We start from the raw sequence: 16,103 nt of genomic DNA, 5'->3' as shown, positions 1-16,103 counted from the left end.
ATTAGTTAAGATAAACAACAATGCTAATTGGAATAAATAGTTTTTTAGTTGACCTTTTATTGTTGTTTTGGATAGGGAATATGTAATTTTCTAGCTCCCTTGCTCTGGCATCACACAGTCTAGCATCAGTCATCACAACATGGAGCCTCTCAGAGTTTGCACCTTAGGTTATTATAGAAGCATCTGCAAAATACTCCCATGTGAGTACTGGCTTGGTGTATAGTCATCATAATTTCACTATTAATAAGCTTAGGTTTTTTAACTCTTAGATAGGGAAGAATCAGTAGATCTTTTGTGGCAGTAAGTTGTAGGCATCTTAATGTTTAACCTCTTTGTGTTGGTAATTCTGAGATCAGTAAGGACATAATTCAAGAGCACATTAAGCTATACTGAAAGCTGTTTATCACAACAGTATTTATTTTTAAAATATTAAAACTTAACTAAAAAAAGGAAGTAACTCAACTATCCAACATTGGATTAGTGATTTTATTTAATTTTTTAACATAAACACACTAGGAATTATTTTGACCACTGAAATTTACTTACAGTTAACTTAAGTAGAAACATTAGGATGCAGACTTATCTCTATTATTTCTGCTATGTTAGATACACAGCAAGTTGATGAGAAGGAAATATCCTTAAATGTTAACTGTGGTTGTCTTTGAGTGGTGGACTTAATGGTTATTGCCTATTTCCTTCTTTGTACCTTTTTCTATTTTTCAAATTTTCCACGTCAAATTTATATTAATTCTGAAATCAAGGAAAAAATAAGTGCAATCTACAACACTACCAGTCAAAAAATATCTTTTTTGAAATGTGTTAAATTTCACTTAAGATATTTAATATGAGTATTTAATGTACACATTATTGAAAGGGTAACAATTTTGTTGGTCTAACTCATGAACAGCGTGATTGTCTTTTACTGTATTTGTCCAAGAGACTCTCTTGTATATGCTTCAGTGAAACAATATTTATTTGAATTTTACTTAAGTACTTTAAATGTATAACTTTATTTGAGTTGTATAAATAATCCTATAAGGAAATATTGATGTTATTTAAAGGTTAGGCTTAGATTCCCTTTGACAAATAAATGTTATCCATCAAAACAAAATATTATTTTCTCATTAAAATAGATGATACAGTGCAAAATATTTGTACAGATTTGACCTAAAATGAATTCCTCGAAGATTTTTCTTTTCCCTTTTCCTAAAAATCATTTTCAGATGCTATAAATACTGTACTAGAATTCCAGGTCCAGAAAAAAAAGCAGTGTCATCCACCATCACTTACTACCTTCTTATCTGTCTGTCTTCTGTTCAAAATTGCCTTGTAGGAATGTATTCTCATACAGTTCAGATGTTCAAAATTGCCTGGAGGGCCAGTAGAAATCTGGGCTCAGAGAAAGTAGGCTGGTCTCAGGAAAAGAAGACGTATTGGAGACGGGAAGCTTGCAGCATTATTGAAAATCTTCCGGAGCAAGATGTATCTCCAGGCATATATGCTGGTCACTGGAAGATTTTTTTAGTGTTCTCGCCTCATCTCTAATTTACTCTTGTCTCCGAAGATAACTACCATTGGTGTAAACTTAGAATAGAGAAATGTAGGCAAAATAGTCCCACTTAAATTTCAGTTGTAGATGTGTGTTTATCTCAAAAGCAGTTTTCACTTTTTAATTACATCTTCCCTTTGGATATAAAGTGATGTCAATAGGCATACATGTAATCCTATCCAAATAGGTGATCACTTGAGGGTATCACTTATGTAAAGCATTTGTGAAATTAACTGGGCTGTGGTACTTTGTGGTAGAGGCAGACATTTTATACATTTTTAGCAGCGTTACTGTTCAATCTGAAATTGGCGACTAAGCAAACTGTTTGGATTAAGTATATGAGACAGTTTAATATAAACTGTTATAACAAAATCTTCCATTTCCACTCCCTAATAACCTTGTTTTCTTCTTGTTTTTAGGGTGAATCTGTAAAATATTTCCTGGATAACTTGGAGAAACTTGGAGAACCAGTAAGTTTTTAAATTGAATGTTTATTGCTATTCAAAAGTAGTAGTTGGGATATTGATGTTAGGAAGTTTATAAAAATTATGTATCAAGCTATTCGCTTCTTCCTTTTTCCTGGTGGCAGTATTCTAACCGTTCCTGCTTCATTTTTCCTCCATCGTCCAGTTCTCTGTCATTTCCTTAAGGAATGCCCTGTCCACGGCTTCATGAAAGCACAAAACTGTTCAGAGAAAGAAGTTCATGTTTGAAAAGGAGATTATACATTATCTGTTCTACTTCATGTCTTTTTTTTTTTTTTTCTTTGTAAGCAGAAACAGGAAGAACATTGCTGGTTAATTGATTTAAAAACCTTTAAGCAAATGATATTTTTCAATTAGGGACCCCTTTGTATTGAGTTACAGTGTGGGAGGGCTAGATTCCGAGGCCTGTTGAAGAGACTCAGTGACGTAGGAGAGGAGGTCTCCCTTAGAGAGAGTGTGGTTTTCCTGCCCCGTCTCCCTCAGCCAGCAGCTGTCCCCTGCACCGTGGCTGGCCTTGGTGCTGCTCTCTGGGCCTGCTGTGGGCCGAGCAGCTGCACTGTCTCTTCTCTGTACTGGACTCATGCAGGGGACTTCATTGAAAGGAAGGTTTCTGTTGCTTAGAAAATGTTTGAAAGCCATTGCCCTAGAGTCATTTGTTACCTGTGAAATTTGGTATAGCTTTGTTCACCTGTTCTTAAAGCACATTTCTTTTATAAATTTTAAATGATTTTTTTTGAGGTTTTTAACTATAAAAATAAAACTGAAGGAAAGCACAAAGTGAAACCCATTGCAAGTAGGAAAGTACTAATGTGTCTAGAACATGTGGAAAAAGTACCTTCTTTTTGCTCTAGCAGGACAATTTTTGTATTTTTCCTTATTTTGTATTTTGCTAAACTACATTTGTGTGCTTTTAAACCAGTATGTTTTTCTTCTGCCTGTTTCCTAGACTCAGGTGTTCCAGAAATTGGAATCTCCATGTATATCTGAGTTTACTCAGTCCACATCAGTGGAACTTTTTATTAAGACTTATTTCATTGTCACTTTTCCATCTGGTCAGACTATAAGCCCTTAAAAAAAGTTAAGTATAGGACAAATGGAGTGAAGCCTTGTTGGATAAACTAATTTTTAAGAGTTGCTTCAAGTTTTCCCACCCGGAAACTGCCAACTTGACTTGCTCTTCTTAATTTGCCTTTTTAGATTAGATGGGCCTTCTTTGAGCACACCGTTCAAAGTACGTTCCCTATTCTTGTTTTCAATCAGCCTTTTTTTAGGCTTCGTTGTTCTTGTTACAGTTTGTTTATTTATACGGTTATTGGTTTTTTACCCACCTCTTTCCATAGGAGCAAGGACCTCATCTTTTGATTGTGAAGAGTTGAGTTCCTGATGCCCAACGACAGGGCCTGGCACGTAGTAGGCAGTCAGCCAAAAGCTTTTGAATGAAAAACTCTAGGCCAGCTTCAGTTGGTTTGAACTAGCTGCTTACAGTCTTTTGTTAGGAAGTTTGAGGTCACATCTGGGATAAAAAAAAAAAAAAAGGTGCTGTGATTAGCAAGTAGTTGTGAAGGAGGGGAGAATAAATCTGGTGTGCTACAGATGGCCACCCATTCTGTGCATGTCACACAAGTCACAGGGTTGCAGTTGCTTCTCCATCTTTGACTGTAGTACCAGGGCCATTGAAGCCCCGCTGTGTGCCAAGCTCCATGACCCTCTGGTAGGTAGAACAGCACAGGGGTCAAGGACATGGGTTCTGCAGCCAGACCGTCTGGTTCTAATCCCAGTTCCGTCACAGACTGCTTCTATGTGACTCTAGGCATTTCTAAACCTTAGCTTTTTTCCATCCATGTCATAGGCATAGTAAGAGAACTGACCTCGTAGAGTTTATGGATGATGAAATAAACCCGATGTCTTAGTCTCACTCTTCTGTAATAGAATACCATAGACCAGGGGGAGTGGGTTGGGCTTAGGCAGTAGACATTTATTTCTCACAGTCGTAGAAGCTGGAGGTCCAAGATCAAGGTGCTAGCATGGTCGATTTCTGGTGAGGACTCTTCCTGGCTTGCAGACAGTGGCCTTCTTCCTGTGTCTTCACATGGCTTTCACATTGCTCAGCGCATGCACATGGGACAATGGAGGTGGGAGGGGAGTGAATTTCTCATTCTTCTTATAAGGCCACAAATGCTGTCTGATTATGACCCCACCCATATGACCTCATTTAATCTTAGTTACTTCCGTAAAGCCTCGTCCGCAGATGTAATCACATTAGGGGTGTTAGGGCTTCAGGGAATTTAGGGTAGGGTCAGTTCAGTCCATAGCACCCAGCAAGGCTCTCAGAAGAGTGCCTTGCATGTAATAAATGCTCAACTGTTAGCTGTTTTGTTCTTTGATCCCTATATTTAAGGAACTCATTTTAATCAGAGACAAAACTAATATATATAAAACAAGCAGAGGACGATTAAATTATACTGATCACGAAGATAATATTAATGCATAGAATGGAGAGAGATGTTTTTACTGGAGAAGTTGGAGCTAGCCAGTAAGAGTAAGTGAACCTGAGCTCCCTGAAGGATAGGTCTGATTTGGATATCGAAAGAGGAGATCTGGCACACTGAGATGGGAAACAGCTGGATGTCTCATTTAGTTTTAGGCAGCACGTCTGTCTGACAAAGGATTTGTGAAGTTCTTGGTTCTTACATAAAGACAGATTTCTAGAAGGCAGGAGCTTGGGTTTGAATGCATTGTTCATTGCATTTGCACTGTCGTGGAAATCAGTGGACAGATAATGGTATCAGAGCATGAAGCTTTGTGCAGGTCTGTCATTAGGCTCTGTGGCAAGCCTCAACAGTGTACAACAGTCTGCTGGTTCTAGAAGACGGGGAGTAAGGAGGGGCACGAAAGCCAGTTGGCAGTTTGGATCTGATGGAGTAAGGAAGGAAGCGCACCGTAAGTTCCGAAGTCATGATGCAGGGGGTTGGTCTGGAAGTGGGTCAGAGATGGAGCCAGGAGATGTGAGACATTGAAGGCAGAGGAACTAGTGAAGAGATGATCATTCATGCCTGAGATGAAAAAAAAGTGGGGACGGTGGAAATAAGGAGGAAAGGGGAGTGTAAGATTCAAAGAAGAAACAACAGGATTTCATATAAGATAGGAGATGATAGAGAAGAGTCCAAGGTGATGGCGAGGCTTAAAAAACGCTGACGTTGTTGTTGAGGCAGGAACTAGAAAGGGAAGCACACTAGTTGGACTGACAGAAGTTGGTAAGGAAGAACATGAGTGTTCTTAATATGTTGTGTTTTTGAAGAGATTGTCAAGTGCAAATGAATGATGAGCATTTAAAAATGAGACTCGCTCGAGAGGCTCGAATGGAAGTTTACCTGGCTGTCACAGCCTTCTTGATTTCCCCTCTACAGCAGTGGTGGTGGTGGTGGCAGGTGCTATAGGAACAGCTAGACTAGTAACACATAACATATTTGTCAAACATGGTTCTTAGGCACTTCATCTATTTAACTCATTTAGTCCTCACAGCACCCCTATGAATGTCATTATATTTTACAAATGAGGAAATTGAGACGGAGAGGGTAAATGACCTGTCCAAGGTCACTGCTGCTATGTGGAGTACTGGCTCTCGAATTCACAGTGCTAACCACTATTGCTGCCAGACCATTTAGGATCTCATTACATTGTCCTATGTTTTATGCTTCATATGAATTAGCTTTTAGCTTCCTAACTACACTATTAGCTCCTAATTAAAGTAATAACAAAGAACTTTTTTAAAAAATTTTTTATTTTTATGGAATTAGAAAAATTATCTTAAAAAAGAGCAACTCAGGGCTAGCGTGTTTATGAAGCAGCTGGCACACCAAAGGCACAGTAAATTGATACCATCTTTCTAGAAAGCAATCAAGTATTAAGGGTCATCAAAATGTTTATAACCTTTGATCTCATAATCTTATTCCTGGTTATTTAGGCTCAGGAAATAGTCCAAAAGAAAAAAAAAAGTATTTGCCCAAGAATTTTAATTGCAGCATTGCTATTAAAGCAAAAAATTAGAAACATCCTAAGTGACCACTAGTTAAAGAATGTGTTTGTAAATTATATCACAATCCATTTGATATATTTTATACTCTTTTAAAGTGAAATACAACTGTATCAGCATGTAGAACAGTTCATGATTAATGTTAGGCAAAAAGTGGGGAAGGGGGGACTATAAAAATTGTGTGAGTATGCCGACTATGAGTAAAGTAGGTAGTTACGTGAGCAGAAGCTACGAGAAAACATGGAGACACCAGCACATTTATCGGAGTCCTGGAGTTTTTTAATAAATTGTTGTGGGTTACAGATAACTGAGGACTGCTTACTTTTTTTTATTCTTAACTCCAATGTACCATTTTTAGGAGATGAGTCTTCACATTGTAATGACATTTTAAAATCATATTTCACTATTTGGAAAGGCATAAAATACAGCATTGTGAATAACAGTCAGCATTGTCTTAAAATCTCGCTTTGCTTTTTAAAACTATTTGACCTTGATGATGAGCATTAAAAGCTCTCCTGTTCGGTATTGCCAAAAAACCGTGTCAGAGTTCTGGGGAAGTACTAGCCTGAGCAGAGAGAGAACCCGTTAACGCTGCATCAGGAAGTGTGCTGTCGAGGGGCGGGTAGCTCGGGTAGCTAGTGCGCCCAGCAGCTGTGGACTGTCTCATCCTGTTCACAGAGAAAGGCTCTTTTGATCTTTGCATAACATACAACTCTCCGTCAGAGGCAGGTAGGCCAGGTATGGTCACCTTCCTTTCACAGGTAAAGGGGTGACAGAGTAAGTGGCTACTTGTGTCAGTAGATGAGAAAGCTGGAACACAGCTTCACTGTTCCCTGGAAACAAACCTAGGAAGTGGTCCAGAGTAAATTCAGTTGATTAGTTATAGGAGGGGAAGTGTTTTCCACACACATAGTAAAGCAGCAACAGTAACACGGAGTGAGCACTGTGTGTCCTGCAGGCGGGCACACAGTAAAGGAATGTTTAGAATGGGCTAGAGAGCAAGAGAGAGAGGCAGAACCTTGCACTGGGAAGTGATTTTCATGAATTGACATTTCAGACCTCATTGCTTTTAGGGAGACAAGGAGCAAGTGGACATGTGAGCAGTGAGGTCAGTTTGGCTGAAACTAAGACTAGGTGATGGCGAGCAATACTGAAGTAGACACTCAGCAGAGGATAGTTGGTAGATAAGACCTAAATATGCGTAGTATTGCAAAGGTGATAAAAACAGCAGGTGCTGCTCATTTGCAGTGAATTTTGAACCAGTTTTTATACACTGGCATTTTAATATATCTTGGCATTTTATAATGAGAACACTTAATAGTATTGGGGCTTTAATATTAGCAGTAGATGTCATTAACCCATTTCCCATTTGCCCTGAGAATACTCACCAGCAGTGCTTGCGGCTGCATTTACCCCGAGATAACTCGCGGATCACAGCCCAAACCTTACCCCCAAAGTTTGCCACGAAATATCTTGCTTATGTTATTATTTTAGCATCGCTCTAGTATATCGATTGTCTTTGGAAACAAATGACAGTGTTCTATTTATAGCATCCTGCTTTTAGTAGTGGTATTTCCATTTACAAAATATAGTAATTCTTGATCGCTGAAAATGTCAAATCCTAGAAGACGTAGCATTCCTATGCATGATGTTAAATTAACACGGGCAGCAAGCTGCACTTTTTTTTCCCAAACAGGAAAAGAGTTAAAAGGATAGTTTTGTTTGCATATCCATTCCCTGGGTCATTTTGTAGAACATTAACAGGTCTGGTTCCTCCTAGATTGCTGAGTAGAAAACCATTTTTTTTTCTTTTCCAGGATTATATTCCGTCACAACAAGATATTCTGTTTGCCAGAAGGCCCACCAAAGGCATTCATGAGTACGACTTTGAAATTAAAAATGTTCCTTTTAAAATGGTTGATGTAGGTGGTCAAAGATCAGAAAGAAAACGTTGGTTTGAATGCTTCGACAGTGTGACGTCGATACTTTTCCTTGTTTCCTCAAGTGAATTTGACCAGGTGCTTATGGAAGATCGACTGACCAATCGCCTTACAGAATCTCTGAACATTTTTGAAACCATCGTCAATAACCGGGTTTTCAGCAACGTCTCCATAATTCTCTTCTTAAACAAGACAGATTTGCTTGAGGAGAAAGTGCAAATTGTGAGCATCAAAGACTATTTCTTAGAATTTGAAGGGGATCCCCACTGCTTAAGAGACGTCCAAAAATTCCTGGTGGAATGTTTCCGTAACAAACGCCGGGACCAGCAGCAGAAGCCCTTGTACCACCACTTCACCACTGCTATCGACACGGAGAACATCCGCCTCGTTTTCCGCGACGTGAAGGATACTATCCTTCATGACAACCTCAAGCAGCTCATGCTACAGTGATGTACAGAAGACTGGCTATTTTAATACCTTTTTTGTCTTTTTGATTGTTTTCTGTTTTGTTTTTTAAAATAGTTTACAACAGGAATTAGAAAAACCTTGGTTCTATGTTTAACTCCTTGGAAATCTGAGTCCTCCTCCTGCGGACTTTGGTTGTGGCTGCAGCTACTGAATGACATCGGCAGTGCGTGCTGAAGTTCAGGCTTTGATCTGCTTCACTGTGGCTTCCATTAGAGTGGAGTTGTAATCTCCTGCCATACCTCAGATGAGGTATATTTCGGGCTTTAAGTTCTTCCACTTTTCAGACTGAATTCTCCTGTAGTGCCAAGTATAGAAGGTGTCCTTAAATATTTGTAGGTATGAGATTAAGAATATTCAGTTCTTAAACAAGTAAGATATCTTTTGTCTGCCCTGCACATAGCAGCGATACTTGTGCCTAGCTTTATGGTGACTTATTTTGAAAGGGCTATTGGAAAACATTTCGATCCTAGAAATGACATTCTGTAGATTGACACAGATTTAGCCTTCATGTATTTTTAATTGCTTATATACATCGGTTGTTTTGTTTCTCAGTTTCTGTGGTTTCTAAAGGTAATGTTTTTAGTGTTTTAAAGTTTACATAAGGATTTCTGGTTTGATGCTAATAAAAGTTCACAAATGGTACGAGAGAGCACAAGGCAAGCAAGTGCCATATATAGTGTTTTGATCAAAATTATTAGTGAAATATAATTTGCCCTTTTCATATTTAAATATCATGTGACAAAAGTGCCATATGTTAAACATTCTGGCCATAGCAGTATCTAAAACTGGCAAGCAACTGGTTGATAACAGAATTTTCGGAATAAACATACCCTTTCTAGAATGTTACATGTTTTACTCTCAGACTTTTAAATCTGTCTCAGATGATTTGGGGCCTTACTGTAGGAAGTCAGTGTTGGCCCATCACAAACATCTTTCTTTTGTGCTCCTGTCTTATTCCCATCAACTCAGACTGTGGCATTTATGGGATTTTTGTTCATTTGGAGCTTGCCAGTGACAGTATTTTCTTGTCAAACTATTCAAGATAGTATTATTTCAGATTCTTGATCATTCTTAGTAGTCTCTAAAAGACATAGTATGTACATGTTTGTATCATTGTTTATGAAATTCCAGCTTTATTGATGTACATTTGGAGTGTTTTAAGGATACTACTAAGAGTAAATAATTTTTTTAGTTCACACTAAAAGATGATTGCATTTAACCTCCCTCCATCACTTACCAAAAGAAAACATGCCCAAGAAGTAGCTTTGTGATTACAAACCCATTCCCGGCGAACTTGTCACCGTGGCTGGTTTGCTCTACTGGAAGTACTGCCTTGTAGATTGTGCGTGGTGTTAGGGTTGGATTAGAGAAACAGATGGACGAGACTGGTGGCAGTCTGGAAAGTTTGGCAGCTTTTTTCCTTATCCTGAAAATTGTGATTAGGACCGTACCTATCACTTTATAGCTGACTGTGTTCTCAGGTATGTTATTGGCTAGAAATTTCTTGAAAGATGAGTCAATGTAAGTCACCCAGCCTTTCCAGAACAGTGGCTGTTGGTCTGTCTTGCTGTCTAGTGTGAGAGTAGGGCTTTTCAGCGAGCAAAACAGGGACTGACTTTTCTTGCATTTGAAGTTACCCCATGAATCATGTCCTTGATCACTTCTAGAGTTTTCAGGCCCTGGTGATAATGACCTACAGGTCTGTAGCCCAGCATGATAAAGCCAGTTCATAGTATAGGTCGTGCATACTGTGTTTGCATAGTTTCACAGCTAGTGCTTCTTTCTAAAAAGAATACTTTGTTCAAATCCAGTTAGAATGATTTCAGTGCTGGTGATGACATTTAGACTTTTTGGTTGAGTGTAAATTTAGCAGAGTTTTATTGAATGGCCAAAACAATATTTAACTCCAGCGAAAGCTGAAGTAAGTTCCCTGTGTAAAGAGCAAACTTAGTCTATTTACATTATATTTAAGATCTGGCAATGTGAACAGTAAATACCACCTGACAAAGCAGAAATCGGCATGTTTCCCCACGTTGCCCACCACCAAGAAATGTTGAAACACCAAATAGATATGGTATTATTTTGGGCATTTGCGATTTTCTTTCCTGGTGCATGTGATGTCTCAGAGTCAACATTCTTTTATAGTGAAATCTAGACTGTATTTTGAGGCAGTAAATTACTTATATTTAATGACAGGCTTCTTTAGACACTCAGTAGAACTGTAAGATTCAATCTGAAAGCTTTAGTCCATACTTTTTATATCCTGTATTTTTTAAACCATTTGAAGGAGTCATTATACCTTTATCATGAAAACCAGATCCTTTTGAAATACCACTATATAAAGAGGGAGGTGAAATTTAATGAACAAAATTAAAAGGGTGTTTAGTTTTCACTGTGCCAGGTTCCCCATAATCTCTAAAAAAGTGATTTAAATTGAAAGGTTTTTGATGTGTTAGGTTTTCTAAGTCTTCATGGTTATGATTTGGAATAAAATGTGCCTAATTCTATATTACATTCTGTTCGTAAACCTGAATGTCTTCTCATTTAATTCTTAGGAAATATCACACAAGTGTCTTCATTGACCTTGAAAAAATTTATAGTATACACAGTTGCCTTATAAATGAAAAAACACCACAAATTTAAGCCTTGATTTTTATAGGGAAATGTTTTGTCAAATGTTTTCTGAATATCCAAATAATTTAAGGCATACTTCTGCACGCCTTAGAAGATATTATTTTTAATAAGCTGAATTGTTGCTTTCTGCCAAATATTAGGTTGAAATCTTTATTTCAATCTTACTGTCTGCAAAGGGCACTTGGTGGCTAGAGAGCAGTCACAACCCACGAAGGCAAGGTGGAGTGAAAAAGATTCTTCGCTTTTGTTTCTTTGAAGTTTCGTTGGCATGTGTTTTACAGAGTGACGGTCCTCTGGTGAATCCCTCAAGTGAGGTAGGTAGTTTAGGGAAATCCTCGTTCAGTCGGTGGCAGTGGTTGGTTTAAAGTGGAAGGAAGGAAGGAAGATGACCGTAATACCAGAAATGATTAGAAGTATTGATTTAGATTCAACAGAATTCACATGCTCTCTAATTTTTTATAAGAAAGAATGAGTAAATCTTACCTTCCCAATGTATACCCAAATACTTGTATTTATGCTTTTGATGAAATGTATTTTCAGCCATTAGCACACATATCCGGTTATGCCTTATTTATATGAAGAATAAAGTTACCAAGTTATGTTCTCTTGTGTTCTGAAAGTCAAATCGCTATTTGAGAAGCCCTCAAATTGGTGCTTTCATTATATAATGATACATTTAGACAAAACCCCAAACCAAGCCGTTTGAAACAAAATTCTCTCCATTGCAATTTGTAGCAATGTTATTTCTGTATGTGTAATGAGAAGGCTAAATATCAGTGTTAACTCTTAATTTCTGTTTGAATCCTTGAAATCATGCCTGTAAAGCTCCATCAAATATTTGTAACAAACTCCCTAATAAATCTAGAGAAAGTCACTCTGTTACCTTTTCATTTCTCTCAGTTTTATGTGAGGACTCAAGAACACATTTTTCATGTGTATTTTTCAGTTGGAGATCTTAGTGCTGGGTCACTTTCTCTTTCCCGTCATTCCAACAGGTTAAGTTCCATTAGTCACATGATCTGTCCATGTGTTGTGCTGCTTGACTAACAGTACTGATTTTTTTTTTTTTTTAACGATAGGAAACAGGTTGGCTTTTGGGTCTAGTAAACATGAGGGAGAGAGGGAAGGGTTGTATGTGAGTGGGTGTGTATGTGTCTCCATGTTCTAAATAAAGCAAATGAAACAGTATATACCCGTTACATTAAGGTACGAGGTTAGGGCTTAATAAATTCATACTAGAGATTGAAGTATAAGTCTAAGCCTGGGTATTTTAAACTAACAAGTTGGACCTCATGGCTTCTTCAAGTACCAGCAAGTTGACACTGGCGCTAGGCTGGCACTTGGCTGTCGGCCGCATTTGCCGTGCAGTGTGCAACACTAGCATGCTTATGTCTGTGCTTGAATGTATGGCTGGCATTTCAATAAATAGGCTCATTCTTGTGTTATCCAGTCCGGACCATCTACTTTCAAATGCCAGAGCTTATATGGATCAAAAAGCATTAATGATAGGCCAGTATTTTCTGGGTTGATAAAAGAGATTTTGCGCCTTATCCAAATCTGCTGTTGAAAATTTCCAGATGGATTAAAGTGTCCCAGGACTCACTATGCATTAAATTTTAATCAGTGAATGTCATGGTAGAAATATGCTGCTTGGTATCTGAATTGGGTTTGTATTTTGGAAGCGTGTTATACTATTTCTTGCCATAGGAAGGGATGCATTTGTCCTCAGTCATACCAGGGGGAAAAGGGAAGGAGCGGATAGGGATTAACTTGGAAAGTGTACTTAACAATGCAACAAACTCTTCATTCACCCTTTCTTTACCTCTTACTTGAAAGCAGAAGCGCAAAATGTCTTTAGTGGCTTTTCTATGCTATAACGTGGTGAGAGCTTATTCACCACAAGAAGCCTTTTCAAAAAGTATATTTCGTAACAACCTTATAGATACTGGACGGAACAAAAACATGCTTTGTATCAGCTCTGTATAAAAGTATTTGTGGCTTAGGATTTTTTTTATACTTGCATCTTTTTATAACTTTCCAGGAATTAAAGCACATTATCTGATATTGTAAATTATTTTCTGTCAGTGCTTTAGTTTAGGATTGGCAATAAATTATTTCTAAAGGAAATGGAAGGAACAGCTTGATTTTATGAAATGAGTTGCTAGTTCATTAAGGCTTCTTACTTTTGTACATATTTTGCAAAAATTTTGCTTATTGCTATTAATATTTGCTTTGTAAAGATTACTGACATTTAATAAACTTTTATAAACTATCCAATATTATGATGTTATTTAAACTAGTAGTTTGATAAATGCGAAGTGTAAAACAGATACTTAGTTTAAAGTTTGAAAGTGAAGTTTTATCTAGTGACTTAAAGCACGACAAGCCATTTCGGCAGATCTCCAACAATACTTTGCCTTACTGTTACCCTGTAAACTTTGCCTTACTAATGATGGAGGTGTGCACTTCATCCAAGGAAGTTCCCAGACTCTCAATATGTATTGATTTCTCTGTGCTCCTCTTAAAGTATACTGGAATTTTGGGGGGTTCACGGTTTATCCACCTGCAAGAGTAATGCTACTATGTCTATTGTATTTGAAGCGGTGTTTTCACAACAAACCAGTATATTACCACTCATTTTTTATTTCAATTTTAATTTCCAGAAAAATTGCCAACGTAGTAGAGTCCCCCTATAATATACACCCTTTGTAATAGTTTTCCCAGTGAACATCTTGCATTAGTATGGTCCATTGGTCATAATTAATGAACCAATAGTGATTCTTTAATATTAACTAAAGCCCATATTTATTCAGATGTCTTTACTTTTTCCCTAATGTCCCCTTCCTGTCCAGAATCCATCCAGGATGCCGTGTTATATTTAGTTGTCATGTCTCCTTTGGTTCCTCTTGGCTATCGGTTTCTCCGAATTCCCTCGTTTTCGATGACCTTGGCAGTTTTGAGGAGGAGGAATATTGGTCAGGTCCGGGTATACCTTATTTTATTGTGCTTCACAGATGTTGAGATTTTTACAAATTGAAAGCAAGCCCCTCCATCAGCAAGATTGCAGCTCGCTTCTCTGTGGTACTCACTTTATTGTAGTGGTCTGGAACCGAACCCACACTGTCTCTGAGGTGTGCCTATATTTCGTAGATTGTCCCTCTATTGGGATCTGTCTGATGTTTTTCTCGTGATTAGACTGGGTTATGTGTTTGGGGACCACAGAGGTAAAGTACCATTTTCATCAAATCCTGTCAGGTATACCACTCATCTCTGCCCTTAACTTCAGTTAAATTAGAAGACGTTAAATAAATTTTAGCATGTTTATATTCTTAACTGGCATTTGCTGAAAGCTGAGCATGTACTTTTCTTCCCCAAAGCGGAACGAAGGACCTTTCTCCACAATTGGAATCGCAAAGCAGGTGTGAATAAATGTTCAGCGTCGATGGCTATACTTCGAGACTTCGTTCCAGGCCTTTATGGCAAATAAAAATTCTGTTCCAAAGCTTTACCATTAACGTTAAGTTTCACTGTTGGTCCTAAGAGAATGAGATCGAAAAGTTTGGACTTAGAAATACCTGCGAATCTACAAACCTGTAAATTGGAAACAGGTAATTTAAAGGCTTGCTTTTAGAGATTTAAAATATTTTAAAATTGAATCTAAACTCTTGAGCATTTGAATCTCCAAAACCAAGAAGTCTTAAAAAAAATTTTAATGTTGCTGTTGGAACAAGAGAATATTCATTGTCAAAGGAAATCACAAAACCTCAAACTGTTGTCTAGTGAAGTGTTTGGTACCATCACAGTTCATTGGCACTGGATGTCCTCTCAAAGTGACCTGTTTTGCTCGCAGTGTGGTTGTTGGAAGAGAAAAGAGACTGCTCTCTTGAGAATGCAGGAAACTCAGGAGTTTATAGGTTAAACAAGAGTTTTATTTTGGTGATGGGAAATTTGGCAAATCCTCCAAAAACTGACAACCTAGGGCAGTGTTTTAAAATACATACTGTACATTGCCCTCGGAGATTAGTAGGGCGCCTGAAATACAGTCGTGTGGGAGTAAGGAGTCTCTATGGAAACACTACAGCTATATATCACAAGCGTCTTTTTTTCAAGCACACCGAGACAACAAAAGGCTCAGAAGTATCCCCCACAAACTATTCAAGGCGGCTTCATTAGGTTCCTCTGTCGGTGGTGAGGATGCGGAGGGGAGTTGTGTCAGGAGGAATATTTGTCCAGGGTGGGGCAGAGGAGGGTATTGATTTTTCTTTGCCGCATGAAAGTGCATGATAGAACATAAGGAACGAGGGCTTTAAAAGTTGATCATTCTTTTGTAACTAACTACACTGCCGCTTTAGACTTGGGCTTGATTTTTTGCCCCTATCAAATGTTGAAGAAGAGACGGGAACAAGCTCTTAAGACGAAACCGAAGGCCAAACACCGCTGACCTTGGGAGAGAAAAAGTATAGTTGTTTTGTTTCATTTTTCTATTATTCTACATGGAAAACCCCAGTTCTTGTAAACTTCGTGGGATTTAACTCGTTAGTTTAACACTAAAATTAGTTCACAGAAACTTTATCTTGAAAATGAGAACACAGCACCCAAGGCTCAGCAATATTGATGAAATACATATTAAAGCTAATTTTGTACAGGCAATCCTAGCATGTATGTAGCATGTTCCAGTTTGGGGAAAGATGCTACAAACGATAAAAGAAATACGAAGTAAGGACTGGATGTCCAGCCTTACGGAAATAACGAGCATCAGTTTAGCGCAGGTGTACGGTACAGCATCACCCTCTCTTAAGTGCGTGTAACAGTAAGGTTCAAACTCTGCCCAACATCGAAGACACATAGAGTCAGCCTCCCTTTCCCACCAACGTTCCAGCTAAGCTAGACCACTATTTGCCCCGAACCTCTTCTCTCTGGCTCTTTGCCTCGTCCAAATCCTACTCGCCCCTCAAGGCCCTGCCTGGAGGAAGGTGTCCCACCCGAGGCTAGTA

The 16,103-nt window shown here is 38.3% G+C and overlaps 1 protein-coding gene across 1 annotated transcript in view; it reads left to right on the top strand.

Moving 5' to 3' along the window:
• GNA13 (G protein subunit alpha 13) overlaps positions 1 to 11,983 on the top strand; it is a 35,516-nt gene extending 23,533 nt beyond the window's left edge. The window contains exons 3-4 of the mRNA XM_006912281.2: positions 1,969 to 2,019; positions 7,885 to 11,983. Coding sequence (XP_006912343.1) covers positions 1,969 to 2,019; positions 7,885 to 8,457 — 624 coding nt within the window. The 3' untranslated portion in view covers positions 8,458 to 11,983. The remainder of the gene's footprint in view (positions 1 to 1,968; positions 2,020 to 7,884) is intronic.
• The last annotated feature ends 4,120 nt before the right edge of the window (positions 11,984 to 16,103 follow it).

Source organism: Pteropus alecto, unplaced genomic scaffold (genome assembly GCF_000325575.1).
Source record: "Pteropus alecto unplaced genomic scaffold, ASM32557v1 scaffold134, whole genome shotgun sequence".
Lineage (NCBI taxonomy): Eukaryota > Metazoa > Chordata > Mammalia > Chiroptera > Pteropodidae > Pteropus > Pteropus alecto.
The sequence above is the reverse complement of the archived record's forward strand: the minus strand, read 5'-3'. Positions and strand labels throughout refer to the sequence as shown.